Source organism: Colius striatus, chromosome 7 (assembly GCF_028858725.1).
Source record: "Colius striatus isolate bColStr4 chromosome 7, bColStr4.1.hap1, whole genome shotgun sequence".
In the NCBI taxonomy this organism is placed as follows: domain Eukaryota; kingdom Metazoa; phylum Chordata; class Aves; order Coliiformes; family Coliidae; genus Colius; species Colius striatus.
The window spans coordinates 5,947,546-5,969,005 of NC_084765.1; the positions used below are offsets into that span (position 1 = coordinate 5,947,546).

At 42.5% G+C, this 21,460-nt stretch overlaps 1 protein-coding gene across 1 annotated transcript in view; it reads right to left on the bottom strand.

Moving 5' to 3' along the window:
- The window catches only part of LGR4 (leucine rich repeat containing G protein-coupled receptor 4), a 77,934-nt gene extending 60,991 nt beyond the window's left edge, over nucleotides 1-16,943 (bottom strand). Inside the window, exon 1 of the mRNA XM_062000084.1 lies at nucleotides 16,305-16,943. Within this exon, the coding sequence (XP_061856068.1) occupies nucleotides 16,305-16,489 (185 nt within the window). The 5' untranslated portion in view covers nucleotides 16,490-16,943. The remainder of the gene's footprint in view (nucleotides 1-16,304) is intronic.
- Between the last annotated feature and the right edge of the window lie 4,517 nt (nucleotides 16,944-21,460).

Here is a 21,460-nt window from a genome sequence, read left to right on the forward strand (position 1 = left end):
GGAATGACAATCCAGCAGCAGTGTTCAGTGATTTTGCTTAAAAAAAAAAATATATCAGACTGCCTATTTAGGTACTATACACCAAAATCCTATCTAGTCCCACCTTAAACCACTGAATGAAGGCCCCAACAAATAGTACATACAAAAAACAACTGCCCTACATTGGTGTTCCTGTTTCCTTGTTCTACAAGAAAATCAAATGTAACTGTACTAAGAGATAATAATAAGAAAAAAAGACAATGTCTGCATGACTTGGTTTTAAAGGCCTAACTCCAAGCACACATTTTTGGAGAGCCTGTTCACAAGCCTTTATCAGAACATGTTGTAACACTGACCTTGACAGAGCTTCAACATCGATCAAGCAGGAATTTGCTCGTTCTATTATTGAGAATTTCTGTGATTATTTACCACCGCAATTCAACAGCAGAGAGCAAGAAAAGTAATTTAGATATCGAGAAGGAGCATGAACTGTCATCTTAAGTGCATCCAATGCATCAGCTACAATCCACATTCATTTTGTGTCCATAACAGTCTTGCAAAAGTATCTGATGAAGTTGCAAGATAAAGTGAAAAGATGCCACTGCAATATAATGTAAAACAGAAAAACAAAGCTCAGTCCCTCCCATGCTCGTTTCACAGAAATCTTCAGCCAAAAACACCTGATAGCAATTGCTTGCCATAATAAATAAGAGATCAGAGAAGCACTTATTACTAGTAGTTTTATTGAAAAGGTTAAGTTCTCTCTTCAGTTTAACTCAGTTCTCAGTATTTATATGACTACAAGTATTTAAAATTGAGCAGATTTTAATCACTAAACTGTCAAGAAAAAAGCCAGCATACTTAATGCAAACAACATTACAAGTATTTACATGAAAACAAAGACCTACCACATTACTTACCCAGCCCACACTCTTAGCAATACAGATTAAGGCTTGTCAAGTTTAATCATGTACACAGGATCAATTTTTTTATATAAACACATCTAAAGCATGTGTGATGGAAAAGCAAGCAACCTACATAAGGTAATCAAGTAATCTGCCTGTATTTCTAGCCTGCATGCAGACAGAAATAGCATCTCTTTCTTGCAATGCACATTTTACAGACGAACTCCAAGAAGAAAACTGAGCTTGAGAACCCCTGTCTTCTTGGCTATCTCCACACAACAAACATGGGCATATTTTTACTTCATCGTAGCTATCTACAGATAAGGAAGTACACTCTAGCTCTTACCTAAAGGCCATCACCAGTCAATGTAAAATCCTTTTTTGTATATAAACCTATGTTGAGGTGAAGCAAAATACAATGGATGCAAGATGGACAAAAAATACCCCTCCCAAGCTCCATTAATAAAAAGATCTGGTTTTTCTTGTTCTTGCTTGTTTCAAAGAAGTCCGGTTTCTTCTGCCTTGAAAGACTATGGGTTTTACTGAATCAGTAAACTGGGGCTAGTAAAACTTGCCATGCAGCTCAAAAACTGCCCCTAATGTGGACACTTTACTGCTACTGACACTCTGTTCTCCCCATCACCAATTTCACTGTACTACTATCAATGTATTTTTCCAACCTATCATCAGCAAAACGGTGAAGAGACTAATAAAAAAAGAACTCTCTGAAAGCTGAGAGGGTGAAAAGGTTTTTACTGAAACTGGCAAACCATATCCTTCCCCTTTTCATTTTTAATAACAATACACCTATTAACATCAATATTCAAGCTACCAAAAGTGAAGCAGTGCTATGTAGTTATGCTGTTAGATCCCACAATAAACACCAAAGTACCTTCCACTCTACTAAATCTGAGAAGTATAAAGCGGATGTAGTAATTTATTTTAACATTCAGTTGAGGGACAAGTAATCCTACAATGGATCAGAGATTAGAGCTTCAAGAGACTAGCTTAACAGAAAAGGTGAGAAAATGTTCAACATATGATCCCTTTTCTATGTCTATGTTTAAACAAACCATAGGATATTATGAAGAAGGTAGCGTAATTTAAAAACATGCATAGCTTTGTCATGTTCAAAACAGGGTTTTTTTCCACACACATGAAACCAGTCCATTTTACAAATACATTTACTTACTATGTAATTAATAGTAGGGTTAAATAATTATTCCTTCTTAATAAGAGCACTAAATATCCAAAGGTCCAAGACAAACGTAATCTTTTGCTACTTTTCATTATACTTACCACAAAATAGTTATAATAATCTAAGGACTATTTACAGTAAACAGTAGAGAAGGAAGCATCCCCATCCCTTTGACATATTGGATTGTATTTTGTATAGCATACAGACTAACAGGAGTTGCAGAAGACAAAGCTTTTAAAACTAATTCTGTACCACCCATTCCAAGAAGTGAACAGTCATGTCTCTTGTAACTGCCATTGACTTAAAAACTACCAAAACAACCTAACATGTAATTTATGCACTTTACTCGTGTTGGTCTTTACTGTTCATCTTTTCTTTCCTCCAGACTAAGTCTTAGGAAGGATAGCAAGAGGAGCAATCAGGAGGATATAATATTGAGAAATTTCCACAAGGTTAAATATGCATTTCTTTGCTATCACAGGAGCAATCAGTCTGGCAGTATTGCATCACACTGATCTCATAAGGAGTCATTCTCTTTTGACATGTAAATCGTGTATGACTAAACAACAGCTGCCAGTAGAAAGAAATAGCTGAATTAATGGATGATACTTCCTAAATTGAATGTCTTTTTTCTTTTTACCTGGATCACTCCACTACAGTATCAAAGTGCAGTGCAAACTGGTACTTTTGTGCTGAACTCCTACTCCCCTTAGTTAAGCAGAAATGTTTAGAGCTTGCTAATTCAGTACATCTAGTAGTTTGAGTTTTAGCAAACCGAAGCTTAACATGCTATGTAAAAGGTATAAATTATGTTTCCGAGACAGCTCCAGGCACTGCCTTGTTTGGAGTTGCTTACTGAGCAAGTACGTTTCTCCAAACAAACTAATGTGCAGAAGGGTAAAGGGCAGTGAAGGTAATTATTGGAAGGAAATCTCTCCCTAGGCCAGAAAAGAATAATTAAGTTTGTACATGTTACATCACATAGGGGAAATGAACACTGAATTAAACGAGTGCTAAGTGATAGCAAGACCTATCTACAATCCTTTTGAAAAGAAATGAAGGCAGGGGGTAATCTAAACTGGATTGATTTGGCAACACCAAAGCAATATCCCCAAACTTCATTCATGGTTCTCTGTATAAATGGTTTCCCTACACACACACATACATCACCATCCCCACCCTCCAAAAGCAAAGAAAACGTTTGGCAGCTCAGTAATTAAATGAGTGTGCTGAAACCTAAAGCAGTTAAACTGCATTCTGCAAGCCTGGATCCAACATAGTTTACTTATTGCTCACTAATCGCTGTGCAGATAATATCTAACAGTTAAAAACGCTTAAAATATGACCAAGATTTTCAGTCTTTAAGATGCCATTTGTGCCTTGACCACCACGGTGTTCTGGAATTTGCCTTGTCTAAATAAATGCAACATATGGGAATAGGTGTGATGAGTTTCTAGCCTAGTCTTTCCTCAAAAGCCTTGGGCTATTGTGTGAAACTTAATGAAAATCATTTGCACAACCCTGAAAAGCTGGTGAATAAAACCTGTAATAGAATCTCCTCCTCCGGAGTTGCATATATGAGGAAAAGAGCCTAAGACATCGGCAATGCACTGTTGCTGCTGTCAAGATGGCAACAGCATAGGGGTTGTTTGTGGTTTTAAATTGCACACACTCTTGGCTCTTTTTTGCTGAATCTTCTCAGACGATTCCCACATATTCTCTGAAAACTGAAATTAGACTATGTGCTAATTGCTTTTAAAATATAAAGCAAGTAAGGGTCAATGCTTCAGATGTCTATCATCCTATGCACTTGAGGGAGATCTAAACCAAAGAGAGACTGCTTTATAATGACAGGTTAAGAAGCAATCCCATTTAAGGTCACGCTCGTGTGTTTGAGCTCCAAAAAGAGAAATGCCAAATGTGTAACACAGACAGAACTCAAGGCTTTCCCAACAATTTTGCAGTTATTTATTGTTAAGAGATCTGCCATGGGCCTCAAAAGAACCATTTGCAAGCACTGTTCTGCTGCAAGAACCCTTCTGCCTCCTTTACCCAACTGCACAACTTTCTAACTTTTCTTAACCCTTTCAGCAAATCCCTTGGATTAACCTTCAAAGTTGGATATCTCTATGTACCCAACAGATTTCCATCGTTGTACAACAGAACAATGTGTGGGCAGGGAACTTCACGATCAAACATAAGGCTTGTACAGAATGCAAACATACAGGCAGGGTTCAAGTCCAGAAGCAGGGTGCTACTACTCACTCAGTGGGCTTGCTTTCTTTAAACCAGAGATGCAAAGGACTTTTTTAATACAGGAAATGGTCATATATAAAAATATCTCTGCATTTTCACTGTTAATTTACACTGTGATTCAATTGTTCTCTTAAAAATCAGAAGGCACTTGTTAATTTGACACAGCGTCAAGAGCAACAACAATTAAAACTCAGCACACGGGACAAGTGACTTCTGAAGGCACTACATTCATATGTCACATTTTGAAAGCAATGTGTTTTTCTGGAATATGTACATATCATAAACACCATGTAGAATCCTCAGTTCCCCCAGTACTTTTAAAGTGTGAAAAAACACACAGGGACTAGTTGTGCAGGAGCTATCAGTGAAACTAGTGCCTGTTGAAGAGAAGAACTCTGAACACGGCTAACCCCTCAGTGATGCTCTCAGTCCTGAATGGGGCAATACACAAACAGGACATGAAAAATGGCACAAACTCTTATTTTAAAAAGACAGATGAAGTTTAGCACATTACATATTGCTTGTTTAGCCATTCAACAGGTCCAACTCCACACAGGTGACTCTATATCTAGTTTTGCCATGACTAATATTAACTATTCCAAAATTCTAGCAAAGATCAAAGTCCCTTTGTACTCTCAACAAATGGAGTGAGCATAACATGGTTTTATCAGACATAGCAAAATAGATGCATGCACAAATGTTTGACAGTTTGCATGGTAGTCTATAGAACAGACCAAAACCAGAAGGGAATCTACAGCAGTATGTGTATTCTGGACAAGCAGCTGGTTAGTCAGTGAAAGCATGATGTCAAAGTCCCAAGTGGTCCAGTACACATCTCAGAGTCACCAGGAAACAAAGCACATGAATTAAATGCTGCCCCTCCCTCTTGTGGGACATTTATAGCTATGAATTCTCTGCTGGCACAATTGAAGTTCACCAAGGAAGATTCCATATTACCATGGTATGGCAAAGTTTCTCACCTTGGTGACTGCTTGCACATTACACCCACAGCTTGAATCATTTGTTTCTATTATATTTATTATGCTAGCAAAGCTTTTATGGGGAAAAAAAAAAAACAACCAGTCTGGTACAAACATTAAGAACACAAGTAGTTAGGGATTAAACTGTACAAAGCTCCCCCAGTCCTTCCAAATGTCTCATACAGAAAAGCCCAAAGGGCTTCACATAAACTGTGAGTGAGGGGCAAACCCTGAACCACGTCTGCTGCCATGCACTCACAGGATGGATGAAACAGCTGTCTATTCCCATTGAAGATGCCAAAGGAAAAACTGGTGGACAGAGCCATTTGCACAGCAAAATGGTCTACACTATCTAAGCTGATACTTTTCTAGTAAAATACATCAGACTCAAAACCAAATTCACTGAGCCAAATTAACTGAATAATGGCATTAAGAAGGAATATTTTATCTTTATGCTATTATTCCACTACTCTATTCCTGATCATCGAATCATAGAACAGTAGGGGTTGGAAGGGATCTTTAGTCCAACCCCCCTGATGACACTGAATCAACTGAGACCAGGTAATGCACTTTACCTAAGGGAAATGGGAAATATTTGCTGAAATAAATACACGGGATATTTGGAAATATACATTAATCTGGTGTATGTTACAGAATTTCTCCCATCAACATAGTTAGGGCAAAAAGAAATTCTTATGTGAATGAAGAGACAATGACATTGCTAGCAGTCCTACTATTAAGCAGTATTTCTGATATTGTTGAAACAATAGCCCTCTCTTTCAAATATGTTACAGAATTATTTTACTAGTACAATTATTTAGGAGCGTTGAAAATTATTATTTCTTTTTACAGGAGCAAAAACTAGCCTTGCTGCACATCTGCAGAGGTTTCTGCTGAAGCAATAACTAACTGCCATTTATTGTCCTTAAAACAGATGAAAATCTTTCTTAAAACTCCTGAACATCAAGATACTGTATATTTTTGGTCTGAAAACTACAGACCTGCAGGAAGCAAGTTAAAGCAAAACAATATGCAAACACAAACTAGTTGAAGTTTTTTAAAACAAGATGTCAAGCAAGTCAATTCTAAATAAATGATTGACATGGATATTAGAGATTTAATGCCTCCACTAAACACTTAGGACAGAGACAGTAGATTTGCCCTTGGAACATGGATTTTCTACACCTAGCAAGACTCATACTAGTTCTGTAAAATATTAACAGTTTGGTCAATATTAGCACATACAAGTTTTTTTTCAGGTTTGTTGTTTTTTTTTTTTTTTTTTAAAACCCAAGTGTTAAAACCAACAGCAGTAGAAAAGTACTAAAAAGCAGAAGCCTGTCCAGGTCTAAACCACCAGGAACTACATTTGCAGAGTAGAGCCTCTGACACAGAACCATATATTTTTCTCTCCCCAGGCTCAGCTTTTCCCCTCTGATTCCATGAAGACCACCAAGACCCCAAGGAAACACTCAAAGGAAGCACAGCAGGGTGCATCAAGAGGGTAGCCGCTTGAGCAAAACTTCAACTAAGAGAGATGAACAAGGAGTTTGTAGATTGCTGATGGTGGTGGTTTCAATAACCTCTAAGACTAGGCCTAATGTGTCCATCTTCTGAAGAGCGCAAGGCTCCCTGCCATAGGTTCAAGGGCTTCTAATTTGCAGGAGCAGCCCAGGGAACTGAGAGAGCTACAAGCATGTTTCCCAGTCTGGGCAAGCTTTCCGCTAGTTAAAAACTCAACTCATTTCTGGGGCTTTCTGTCATAGAACCTGAAAAAGAAGATGGCTCCTTCACAGTTTCTATATGAAAGAACTGAGTGAAGGCCAGATCCACGAGCTCTGCCAAGTAAAGAACACCAGGTAGGTTTTCACACAGAAAGGCTGTCTGCCCCAAAGAGGGAGATCTGCATGCTAAAGCCACAGGTTTCATAGTCCCTTCACTCTTCCAGATGAACCAATCACATTCACTACCGTTCCACACCAGCATTTGGAAAAACAGCACGGAAGCTTATGCAGTAAGAGTTATTTTCAGAAACATATGAAACAGAATTTTTAAAATGGCAGTCAGGATACCCCTCATGTGAAGCTTTAGTTACAAAGAAAGGATTCAAACTAGACATCACAAAGTCCTTTTAACAGACACGGAAGCAGCAAGTTTCTCCAGCTGTCCTCTCCTGACTCACACCATCTTCTCTTCCAAAGTGATGCTGCAACAGGAGCAAATCATCCCCTGCTTTCTTGACACAACCTCAAGGCCCCAAGTGCAGGCAAAAGAGACACACTGTGCTGTCCTCGTTGGATGACAGGAACAGTGGTCCCATTTTGTGCTCTGAAAGGGGAAGAAATGAGCATAGAGGGAACGGGCTCTGATGCATGTTCAAATGGCAGCCTCACATCTGCCCTCACATCTTCTGCACCTAACTGAACACCAAACACCAACCACCACACTGCCCAAATGGTTGAGTAAAAACATTGTTTAGAAACACAACCACCATGAACTCTGCTGCATGGTCCCATGATTAATACTGTGATGCTAAAATGGCTTTGTTCTGCATCTTGAGCTCTGGTCCCACAGCAAAACACAATGCCACACAAACTACAGCGCCTTCGGCAAGAGCATTTTGAGGGCTCCCAGAAAACCTTGTGGCTGGCTTACCCACCTACCATGAAGCCCTCTGCCCTTACAGCCCCGTACACCACTTGCAAAGACAGGAATGAAATATTCCATATGTTTCCTTTGTCAGCAACATGCCTATTGAAAGCACAGCCACACCGCTCACCCTGCTGGGGCACTGGGTCAGGCTATTCATCTGCAACCATGCAGATGTCAAGAAGGTAATGGGAAACCTCCCAAACAAAAACATATCTTCACAGGACAAAGTTATAAAATACACAATTGCATTTGTAGCATTATTAAACTAAATTAAACAGGTTTAAGCCTCCCCTGCATATCTCTGAAATTGCACATCCATTTATGATTCATTGCTAATTGTGTACCATTTAAAAGTCCAAACACATTTGCTGAAAAAATTTAGGGTGAAAAAAGCCTTTGCAAGACCTAGCATTCCTCTGGGGTTGGTTGGGGAGGAAAAAAAGGAGGAGGTACAATACTTAAAAAAAAATAACAACACAGAAGTCTTGTTTTTTTTAATAAGAAAATGCTCAACTGAGAGCTGAATAGACAGCTGATTCCACTCTGAGGGCCTGACTTCTCAGAGTGCTCTCAGTGACTTCACCTGACTTTGGACTGTTCTTTAAGTTGTCGAAAAGCATCAACCACTGGCTGAATTACCTACAGGTAACAAAGTTATAAAACAAGATTTTAAATTACATATTAGATTTGAATGACATCAACAACAAAAAAAACCCAACACTGATACACATGGAGCACCACATTTCAGAAACAGATCTTACATGTTTTAGTTCTCTCATGCTATATCAACAAACATCTGGCTACATTTACAACTACCATCACCTGAGAAAGAAGGGAAACTTTTTTCAATAGTGAAAAATATATTGCTCTTATCTTCCACATGCTCATACTTTACAGGTTTCTTTACTGAACTGTAGTCATCAAATAGAAATACAAAAAGCTTGCAAAGAAGGCCTAAAGAATTCATTTCTATTTCTGCCATGCTTTGAAGATCAATCTTCCTTTGAGAAGACATTGAATGTAACAAGATATATTGCATAATATGCTTTTTAATAGACTTTAAAAAAAATAATATCCGAAGCTTAGTCAACAAAATTTTACTAACTCCAGAACACACTGTACGACTGAAACAGGCCACCTAAGAAAAACACATCTTCCCTATAACTTCCCTATAAGTATAAACAGCAAATATAAAACACAAGCCAGGAAAATGAGGCTGACAAAAATTAATGAAGTTATATTTTTACTTCCCAAAAATAAACATATCCCTCAGAGATAGCAGACTCCAGTCCACCATGGAATATATACTGGTATCACTTGTTAAAAAATAACTATCTGTATTTTTTTAATCCACTTTATCATATTGATATTATGTATAATGTCATCAGCTTGCTATTATATATTCAAAATCCACACTAGTTTTCAGACACCTCCTTTAAACTGTTCCTTTTGAGTTCTCGCTGTTGTTTTGGAAAAGATGTGTATAATTAACAATGTCAGTCGACTGGCTGTATGCAGAATGTGCTTTTAAATTCAGGGTGATGCTGAAATACAGATTTCCCCTAATCTTTCAGTGACAGTCATACGTTTCTAGGAAGCAGAAAGTTCTGACCTTGTCACAATCCTGTTCTGACCTTGTCACAATCCTGTAATAATTAAATCATTCAACAGTACAATAAAATGTATTTTACTATTTCAGCTATGTATTTTAAAATATAAGTGACATACGATTTGAAAATATTGGAAACTTGCAAGTTCAGTGAAACTCACTGACAGCTGCAGCAACTCAGGCAAAAAGGTCAACTGCTTTGTCAGGTAGATCACATGCCATTTCTGTATGACTTAATTACACTTTCCAAGCACCCATACCTCTAATGCTAGATGTTTCCCATTTAGACACAGCAGCTTTATTTAGAGCACAAAACTGAATAAAGCTGGCCCGCATTCTGAAACAAAGGTTTTCAAACATGTTTATAAGTGAGGATGGTATTTATATAGCAATGCCAAATCCTCTCCTCCTCTGGTTAAGCTGCTGTGACACTCATTGCTGCGTGCAATTCCACATCAATTGAATCAGTTGCCCATCATCAGCAAAGGGAATATCAACAGCTACCTCCACATTCCCAAAAGGGTTGTGCAGGACAAGCTGGCGGTGAGAGAGCATTAAGAACCAACATTACATGACCAGAAATCTCTTTTCACACCAAAGTTTGAGAACATCTTATCAGGAAACTGCAGCAGGTAAGTACAAAAGCCTATGGAAGAGTGCTTCTCTGTAGCAAAATCCTAGGTCAGTGCTGCAGCAAATGGAGAGTCTACCAGGTGGGGAGGGTGGCCAGGGACTTCTAACCCATGAAATGCTGTTGATACCTCTGTTAGCAAAAGTCTCGTAACATCTAAATCTCTGTTGCCTCGATTCGCAGGTTTCTTCAGATAGGGGCAGCTTCTTCTCTTCTGCACCCTCTCCCACCTTTGTCTCCTATTCCTGGGATCATATGGATCTCTCTAATTCTTCCTCAAGTTATTTTTGACTTTCTGCTTCTTCCGTAAAGAACCCCAAAACCGCAACTTGGCAGCACAGAGCTGCTGCCTGAAACACATTCATCCCTTAATAGAATAACTGCTGGCCATGAAGTCCCATGTGGCCATGCTCAAGCTAACCAGCCCCATCCCTTTCACTCCCTTGCTTGTTTGCAAAACAAGAGGCAGGCAAACCTGAGTTGCTGGCAGATCCTTCAGAACATAGACACAGCATCAGCTCTCGCCCATTCCCAAAAGGACCATCTTTAGGAAGAAACTTTTAGGAAAAGTGCAAGGGTGGTCCAGAGGAGGGAAAGGAGAGGAAGGTCTCTGACATTCAGAGATGCTCCCAGAGCACCACAGCTCCCGTGCTCTCCAAAATGAGATACGAGCTGTTCTGAAATCTAGGCCAGTAATTTTCTCTGGGTAAATAAGAGCTTGTGTTCCGCAAAAATTGCTGGCTTAGATGTAGAATACAAAACAAATAAAGATCCTTGCGGAGGAGGTTTCTTTGGGTTTTGTTTTGTTTTTCAGTCCTTATATTACAGCTTCCATATTTTCTATCTCAAGCAGAGAGTTACTAGTAAACCACTCTCAAGAACTGAAGAGGTAATTATTTACTAGCATAAACTTGCTTAGACTAAAGTCCAACTTTTTTCCATGCTGTGGACTTATCTTAGTATTTATTCCCCAAACTCACACTTACAAGTCTCTGGCAGTAAGCAACAAACAAGAAATGACATATTGCTGATGCAAATGAGCTCAATGTAAAAAATAAATACCAAATACCTGACAGATTACGTGCTAGGCAGGGCACTGGGGTTTTTGAGGGGGAGGAATAAAAGGAAAAGAGGAAAACACCAAATTTGCTGCCAACAGAGAACATGAAAAGACTAAAAAATATGTAACAAACTTTGAAACAACTTCACCTGTACACTACACATAAGAGGGAATACTGTTTTTACAAGATCAACATACGAATCAGTTAGTTTAAAATGAATCAAGACTCCAATCCTTGGGTGAAATCTGCTGTAAAGAGACCGTCATTGGAGCCACTGGGCTGTGGTCCAGCAGCCAGGCGCTGGATGTTGCACCAGCAAACTCAAGTCCCAGTCCTGCCCGTGGGATTTCACAGGCCTGTACAAATGTAACAGCATTTCTGCTGACAGGAATATTCATATTAAAATGACATGATTGTCTCTTTCCAAGTACGGAAAGCATGTTTTTAAAAGGACAAAATGGGTCTTTTACCACTTGCCTCACAGCACCAGTATGTCGCATAGGCAAGTGAAAAGCTAAACAGTATAACTGTAAAACCTTCAAACCTCTAATTAGATAAGGCTTTTCTATCTCAGGAGGACTGCAATTATGCTACATTTTCCAGACTCAAGGTCATGTCTGGACATCTTCACTTTTCACCATAATAATTCTGCCAGACAGTATTCACAAAACCTCAGCAAGGTCCTTACTGTGCTTATCTGACCATAGCAAGATGCTAAATACCCATGTGTTCCTACTGGATGTATTGGGAGGAAACATCTCACATCCACCTATGGCATTTCACCAACAATTCTACAAAAAATAACATTTCCAGATGAAAACACACAACAATGTTCAAGTTCTGCTCAGTCCAAACAGAATCACATCATTTTGCCATTTTATATATAAAGAGAGCAGGACATCTAACTCAAAACTCAAACATAAGACACTGGAGGTACTTCCACACAGGCTGCATACTGAAAAGCAGGTAATCAACTGTCTGAAATTGCTGAAGCAACCTGTGCTTTGAAACAAGTAAAAGAAAGGATCCTTCTCAACCATAGTATTTTGGTGTTATAAAGCTAGCGCATAGCACATTAAAAGAGCCAGTATTAAGTTACATGAGTAATAAAAACCAGAAGACCAAGATGACCATTTCACCCTGAAGGTCTACCCTCTAGGATAGATGGGGCTTGCAAGCCCTCCTTTCAAAACTCAAAGAAAGTGAAACGACAGCAAAGGACCCTGCCATTCCCTGACAACACATGAAAGAAGCAGTAGAATGAAAATTATCTGTACTGTTGGTCATCTTTTAAGTGCCCATCATTCACTGAAAAAGGACTATGTTCTTCATGGTTGTCAGGAAAGCCCCTAAAACAGTGAGGCCCACATAAGATGTCTCCGAAGTCACAATCTAGAATGACTCACTTTTTGCCTCCTGCACAAGGCTCACACAAGTATTAAACACTCCAAATTGGAATTTGAGTTCTCAAACTGACGCCCATAAGAAACACAAGTAGAAGTATGCCCTACCATAACTCTATTTCACTAACATGAATGTTTTCTAGCACATGGCACATGAAATATCACAGCAAAGATTAGGAGCATAGAACATTGATTAAAAAGCCCAAACAAACAACACTTTCATATTCTTGCACAGGCATCTTAACTTGCTAGATGACAGTTACTTTGCAACAAAGCAAAATCACAACCTTCACAAACAGAAAAACAGGCAGCTGGTAATAAAAGTTACATAAACACCTACCTAAATTATACAGAACAAATGGCTGCCTCCAGTAAAAGTATCAAGTCATTATCCCTGGTCATGTCCTCCCGTGTTCATTCCCATGCATTCCAGCCCCTCACTGGATCCCACTAGCCCCAACTAGAGTCTGGATCTAGTGCTGCCACCTCTCTCTTTCCCCAGCACTTGTACATCTCCCCAAATCTCTCTTCACCGGGATGAATTTATTCAAATTCCATCTCTCAAAAGTAATGAGCAGATCCTTCATCTTTCCAAGCTGCTTGGTCTGATGCAATCATCCTCCCATGACCCCACTGTACTTGGGTAACCATATAATCCTCCTGCTACGACCCTAGTCCTTCCCACCCCCAGCAGCCCAGCATCGTGGTTACAATGCATTGATCCAGCTATGGAGACCGTGGAGTATCATCAATTCAACGCATGCTCCACAAAAACAATGTGCTGTTTGGAGGAGCTTTTTAATCACCACAGTAAGCAAAGAATGAGCAGTGGATGAGTCAAGAGCTGAAGAAAGAGAAGTAAGGAAAGAGAAGAGGAACCTGAAAGGATATGCTTTCGAGGCTCTACAGAAATCACTGCCTGACCATTCGTGGCAGCCCAAGAAACATGACACTAGTATTTTAAAAATACATCTGGGAAGTTATGTTAAATTATTCAAATTAATGCAAAGAAATTAAGACAGCAGGAACACAGAAGTAGTAAACGTTAAAATACCCACCCCTCTGCATGGTTCTCCACTGTCTTGAAACTCATTCACTGTACACTTGGGTTAATTGTGAGCAACCTTCTCTTCAGTTGCTCTCTCTCTCCTGGCCAAAGCAAAGGCAGGACTCTACTTTGATATGACAGAAGATTACTTGTAGCGCTCCTTCCGCCATCTCTTCACTACAGACTCTCTGCTGTCATGGCTATAATCAAAAAAAAGACCTGTAACAATGCTGAGGTTTCCTGGCACGGTTATGCTGCCTGACATGAAGCACTGAAAAGCTTTCTTCTCTTCATGGCTAAAACACTTTGCCATGACACAAACATGTAAGTTAGCGAGTGTGATTTTTTTTCCTCTCCCCACAAGCCAATTCATCTTCTCTGGCAAAACCATACATTGCCCGGACCAGGCAGGTTAGAAACAAGTTTTCTGTTGCCTACAAAACCATTTTCTACACACCCTAAGTTTCCAGTAGCCTTGCTACAACAGACTATCAAAGCACAGAAGTGCCAAGAAATCATCCATTTTTTTTTCCCTTCTGTAAATAAGGAAACAGGAACTAGGAACTAGCCACAAATGGGGACCAGTAGTACCCTTCACTGCCACAGAAAGAGCTAAAAAATGAGCGAAAAACTTTTATGTTCTTTCAACTCAAGCAGAAACCAACAGTGACACAAACTCATCCCAAAACACGCTGAAGTACACGCAGGTCTCCTCTCACTTTTTTCCTTAAGCTTGAAGTTGGCTTCTGGAAATTTACCAGCACAGTGAGGAGGAATTTACAAATTGAAACACTTTGGCAACCTTATCTCTAATGGGTGTTGGCTGTGACGGCCTGTACCCATTAGACAATGAATGCCATGTTGCAGACACACAGAAACGTACCAAGCCCATTTTATAAGACAGACAACCCAGCAGCCATAAAACCTTGTGCTTAAATGCTGTTTCAACTACTTTACGAAACTGGGTAACTTCCCTGAGTTATCTGTAGAAGAAAGAGCAGACAGTTCACCAGAGAGTCCAAAGCTTCAGGACAGCAGCTCCTGCCTCCCTATGTCAAACACTGACAAAACACTGTTTCTGACACAGAAAAACCACCATAAAGTCAGCTCCCCCTATCACCACACAGCACAAAAGGAAGAGAACATTTAAGCACAGTTAACAACGAAGAACCATAACTTTTGCCATTCACAAGCAAAAGGCCCATTAATCTTTTTCCACTGTCTGAATAATTGAGAGGAAAAAACCCCAATACAAATAGGTAGAATAAATTGGAAACCTGCTCAGCAAGCAAAACCTACAGTAACTAGGAATCAGACTCCCTTTGCATATTAAGTGCAAACAAACAAAAAAGAGGAAAAGAAGTGACATTTTTGACAGCATACACCGCCACTAAATTTCGACAATGCAGCAGTTCAAGACTGATCTGAATCCACATGCCATCGTTTGCCGTAGTGTTCTCTGTGTTAGATGTTGTAAACGCCGTGAGGCTCTAGTAATACCAGACCTGACCACTGGCCCACACAAGACCTCACTCCAGCCTGTGAAATCTTTGCTGAGAAGTGGGGCAAGACTGACAGGTTTTATTGTGAAACTTAACAGGTTCGTGGATTAGTAAAACTACCATACTGAAAGCTGCAAATCCCTCCTCGGTCATGTCTCTACATAACAGACTGTTCACTCCTCAATTAAAAATTTATTATTAAAAGTTACCAAAACTCAACACGAGATCCACCAGTTTGTGTCTGCTTCAAAATGTCATCATAGGATACCGGAGAAAGCATTTTAACAGTCTGTATTTTTCTCCATCCATAAGCAAAACTCGAGAAAGCTCCCAAGGCTTATTTATGCTGTTTTTTCCCCAAGGTTCTGTTGCACATTCTACCACATACACTAAAGACATTTTGTAAAAGTGAAGGCATCCTTACTTCACTGGATTTACGCATGCTGCGGACTGAAAACGCCTGGACTTTTAGGAGAAGACGGGCTAGCCTAGGAACTGGTTTCCTGAGAAAACTAAAGAGAAAGACACTTCAGTGCGGAGACATCGCGTAGAGGCGCACACATGTGCGGCCGGCGGTTACTCTCCCCGCCTAAGGACGCCACCAGGACTGAGCCGGATTCCCCAAAACCTCACCGGCATCTCCCTTCTCGTTGCCACAGAGGCGTAGCTACTCCTCCGCCAAACCTCCAGGCCTTTAAATTCTCCGAGCCTGATGTCTAGAGGGTTTCGGAGGGATCTGCCGGGCCCGCTCACCTCTTTCCGGCCGGGCCAAGGTGCGGCCTCAGGCCCCCGCCGCCCTCACCTGCCCCGGCGGGCCGGGCCCTGCGTGCGGCCCGGCTGGCCCCGCCGCTGCCCACAGGCCGTCCCCACGCGACGCGATGTGCCGGCGGGGAGCGCGGCGGCCCCGGCGCGGCCGCGTTACAGCCATAACTGCAGTAGCGACGGCAACAAATACATAAATACATTACTGGGCAAGGCGTAGGGGGGGGACGACGGGGGACGTTCGTTCTTAAAAGGGGTACAAAGTACCCGGCCCCCCACCGCGACTACTTGCCCGCCCCGGCCCCTGCCCCGACTTACAGGGCGTGCGTGAAGGCGCTGAGTCCCGGGGGCACGGCAGCCAGCCCTCGCCCGGAGCAGTCCACGCCGCGGTCGCCGTCGCAGCTGCAGGAGGCCGGACAGGGCGGCGGGGACGCTCCTCCGCTGGGCCCGGCCCAGCTCCCCAGGCCCCAGGCGACGAGGCCGAGAAGAGTGAGGCACCGCATCGCCGACCGCCGGCCAGCCTTCCCCGGCTCGGCTCAGCTCGGCTGGGTTGGGCTCGGCCTGCCGCTCTCCGCCGGCACCCTCCGTGCACCGAGCCCCACTCCACCGGCTGGCGGAAAAAATAGATACAAAAATAATAGCAATAAAAATGAAAAGGCGCCTGTGGCCGGCGCGGCGCGGCCCGGGGGCTGTCTCAGCGGCGCACCCGGGAAGCCAGCCCTCCGCCGCCCGCCAGCCCCATCCAACGCCCGCAGCGCCCGTCGCCGCTGCTCATCTCAGCCCAGCAGGTACCGCGCGGCGGCGGCCATGGCCGTCTCGCCCGCGCCGCTGCCGGTGGTGGCGGTCCCCGGGGAGCGCGGTGGGGCCGTGCGCCCCGGCCCTGTGGCTGCCTGCGGCGGGGCTGCCCTCGGCCCCCGCCAGCCCCTCCCGGCCCTCGGTCGCTGGGAGCAGCGGCGGCGGCGCCTGCTCTGCACCCAGCGCCGAGGTGCGTATGCTAATGAAGCGGCCGCCCCCGCGCTCCTATTGGCTGGAAAGGGGCGCGGGGCTGGGGAATATGCAAAGCGGGGCTCGACCACAGCCAACGGGCGCGGGGGGACGGGGCCACTCGGTGGCGGGGCCGACCCCACCTCGCCCTCCCGCCGCGCCCCGCAGGCGCTCTGCGGGACCCCCTGGGCACTGCTCCCGGTGGCCCGCGGGGGGCTCCGCGTGACGGGAACGCCGTGGGACGAGCCTCCAGGATGGGGGGGGCCCGGCCGGGGAGCGAGGGCAGCGCCGGGTCCCGCCACTCCAGGGCACCACTTGCAGCCTGAGCTTTGCCGCGGCGAGTGCCCACCTGCCCGGTCCCATGTCCTGACCCGCAGCCGTCGAGGACCGGTACGAACTGCTCGCTGGCCTTGCGGTGAGAGGTAACACGCAGCAGCGGGCTCCAATGCCCCTTGAGGAGTCCAAGACGAAGGGTTCGCCCCACCACTGTGCATCCCCATGTGCGAGCCAGGACACGGTGCCATGCCCACTTTCTGCCTCCTAGATCGCAAGCATTTAATGCTCCTGTTGCCAAAGCAGCAGTGACTGCATCACAAACTCTCCTCAGAACTGTTTTGCTTTTAGAGAATGAGTTTGGCGGTAATGTTGGTATCTGGCTTTTGTAAGACTTCTACATCATAACCAAACTTATCCCGACAGCCAGTCTGTGTCCTCTTTTCCTTACCGCCTTAAAAAAGAATATAAACAGAACTCAAAACCCATCTGTCTTTGTCGTAAGAACCTTCCACCACTTTTTTTTTCTTTTCTCTTTAATCAATTTATTATTATTTTTTAATTCTTTCTTTTGGACACTTGTGACCTGCAGCTACCACCAGAAATGGGCCTGTTCCATGTTCATCTCACCCCATCCATGCTCCATGCAATCACCTTTTCTTACTGGGAATGTTGCAGCAGCACTAGGTAGCCCTAGTTGGGACCTCTCACAATTGGCTGCCCCTGGCCCAGACTCCATAAAGGGCTCTGAGCCAACAGACCTGACTGAAGCAAGCACTGTGAAGGCACCAGAGCCTACCCCATGGCAAACACTCACACCATCTATTTTACATGTCTCATGTTGATGCTCTGAACCTGCCAGGGGAGTTGCCTGCCCAACTCAGCCATCAGCACAGCCCCAGGCTGCAGGCTGAATCAAACCCAGGCAGGTGCCTGTGCAGCACAGACTGAACAGCACAGATGTCCATAGTGCCCACTATAGACTGTAGCCTTCCTAAGCTCTTCTGCCATTACATATGTAGGTAGGTAGGTCTCCTTCTGTTCATTCTGTGGATAGATGATGGAGGAGCACAGAAACAGATGACTGACACCCGCCTCCATAGCAGGGAAATGGGATGACCAACATCACCGTGTGCGTAGTGAGCATTGCTGACTTTCCTAAAGCCAGGAGTGGATTTGCAATGGTGATTGAATCCTCAGTCCAAAGCAAGAGCAGCTGTGCAAGGGTTCTACATGGCACAGTGGCACTTTGTTCAAGTTGCTGCAATCATGTCCAAAAAAAAAATACCAAATACCCACAGATGCATGGCAAGTCTGGCATGTCAGGGATGAGGCAATGTTCACAGCAAGCCTGGCCTGTCACCACTGCTCCAATCTCTAATGCATGTGCACAGGGGTCAGGAGTAGAAGGGCCCATACCTTACACTGCACCTCACCAAGGGCTGCCCTTCCTGACATGGACATCACAGAAAACGCTCTCCATTCCAGGCTGAAGCCTGGGCTCACACCTCCTCACACCTTCTTCACATTGCCTGAGGCTGTGGACAAGAAGTGGCAGCTTAAGAGTGGTCACTTGGTGAAAATTAAAAATCAGGTGTGTGCCCAAGAAGGTAGAGTACACACTGAGGATCATAGAAATACATATCTTCCAGACACCACCTCCACCCATCTCCAACTTTTCTCCTCATTGTTTTTCAATTGTTAATTGTCTTCTAAAAATCTTAGTACTATTTCACTTACTTACTAAAAATACTCTTCCCAGTACTCTTCTGTACTGGGAAACTGATTCCTGATGCATTGATTTTTACAAACATCATTCATCTCTGCAAAAATAAAGTAATTTTAATAACTCACTGTGTGCTCATCCTATAGCTTGTGAGCAGTGCAAACTTCTCACCAAAGCTGAATTCAGTGATGTATGATAAAGCTTTTCCATACATATGCAGTTATCTTTTGACCTTTTTCCTCGTTAATGTTGACAGGGGAAATGCATCAAGCAAAATCATGTTGTTCTAACAACTGTGAGGGCCAAAGTCACTGCACATTCACATCACCGCCTCTGTGCCTGTGCTCAGGAGAGCAGTAACCAGAGTAGAAGTAGAAAAAAGTAGAAGGAATTCTTTTCTAGACATACTTCTACAAAACAGACCCAAACCAACCCAGGAAGAAAAAGTGACCTTTTTTCTCCAATTGGCAAAGAAAAATAGCAAAGTGCTCATACCCACTCTGCAAATAGTCTCGCTTCACTAACCAAAGATAATGGGAGAAGAAATGGCCCTTGGTCCTGCACGATGTCTGGAAGACAGGTGCGGAGCATATATTGTACTGCAGCAGTGGTGACCTGAAGTACCCACTGAACTTCTCTGCTGGGGAAAAAAGAAGAGCAGAAGTTTTCTAGCAAAAGTTAAAATAACACAGCACTTTTTTCATCCTTTAAACACTGGAAGAGTTTAGCTTTTCCTCTCAATCCATGCCTGGTTTCAGTCTTTCCACTTCTTCCCAGCATGGCTTCAGGTGATTTTTTTCTTTAGCAGAGCTATCTGAAGTCTCCATCTTCCAAAGTCCTGTCCTAGCAGCAATCCACTTGTTTTTTTCCATTCAGACAATATTGCTTTGCTGCTTCCAGTTAATCCATAACTTGTTCTGGCAAGTCCTTATTTTTCCTACCTCTGCCTCTCCCTCGCTAGCACCATTTGAAGCACTGCTCTCTCCCTTCCATCAACAGCCCGTGTTTCCCTCTCTCTCTTCTTATGCAGGCACCTGTCTGCAGATACTTACTGGTTTTATTTTCCTTTATATGGAAAACCCTAATGTTTATTGCAAAGCTAGCTTATTTATATCCTAAATATCTGTGTGCCAAGGTGTTTTTTAAGCTGAAAAAATAATGGGTACATTTTATTAAACAACATATTCAACTAAAAATTGTACCCATGGGCTTTGCAGTTATCATAGTCTAAAAGTCTAATCCACAATGCTCAAAATTCCAAGAATTGTCCTTCAGAATACAGAATAAGGCAGCAGTTGGCTCATATAATAGAAAAGAAAATGCAAAAGAAGAGGATAAAATCTCAAGGTGTGTTTTAAATCAGATGAAGGAGATGAGGACCTATTTATTTTAAAAAGTAAATGAAACATTCACTTCAATTGAGCTCTGGATAAACTATGCCCTGCTCTTTTTCAGAGGAACTGGGAAGCACCATAAACTCATCTATCACTGCATAAAATCTTCCAGATTGAGAGCCCAATGTATAGGCAGGTGTTCATGAAACATTTGTCAGGCATTTGCTGAAAAAGCATTAAGAAAGCTTGAAAGACATAAGGAAAAAATTGCAAAAAATCTGGACATCAATTTTTTTCTGCTGTTGCCACAAAACTGTCTTGGAACACAGCTGCCTCTGACAAAAGTTACAAAACAATCCCACTTCAAAGACATGAGTTAATTTGGATTTGATGGGAGTTTGATATGAAAGAGTATGCAGATTAAGACCCGAAGCACAGACACAAAAATAAATACAGTCTGAAGGTTGAGTGGAACAGTAGAATTCCTTGAGGCTAGAGGTGGATCTGGAGAATTTATCCAAAGCCTACTATACTGAAGTACCTACAGCAAAAACTGCTGCTGATGCTAACTGAGCCTAATATTGCTAGGAAATTCAATTAATATTCCAATTCCAGTTCCAAGGAAGTTAACAGTATGGCAGAGAGCATCACATAAAGCTGCTGTGAGTAGAAAAAAACAAACGCTGGAATATTTGCATTGAAAACACAAATTCTGCTAAAAATTAAAGTATACTCTTTCCCAGAAAATAGGCTGAAAACTTTTACTCAAATGAAGGAGAACTGAAAATCACTTCAGAAACCAAGTGTCAAATAAGGGAGAGAGAGCGTGAGAGAGCGTGAGAGAGCGTGAGAGAGCGTGAGAGAGCGTGAGAGGCTAAACCAAGTGCAGGATTTTGTTAAGAAAACAAAAGTAAAGATCCAATCTTTGGTATAGCAGAAACGCAGAAACAATTTAAGACCAGAAAAATGCTTGGATTGAAAACAACTGAGAATTATTTTGGTGCAGTCAAAATCTTGCCCAAATAATTAGTTTGTTAATACTTACTTTACACCTCTGAAACACAATAAAACCCAATGAAGACAAGCAAGACCACTGAGATCCACAATTTAAAAACAGCACAGGGAGATTAAAGAAAAGAAATACAGAACTTAAATAT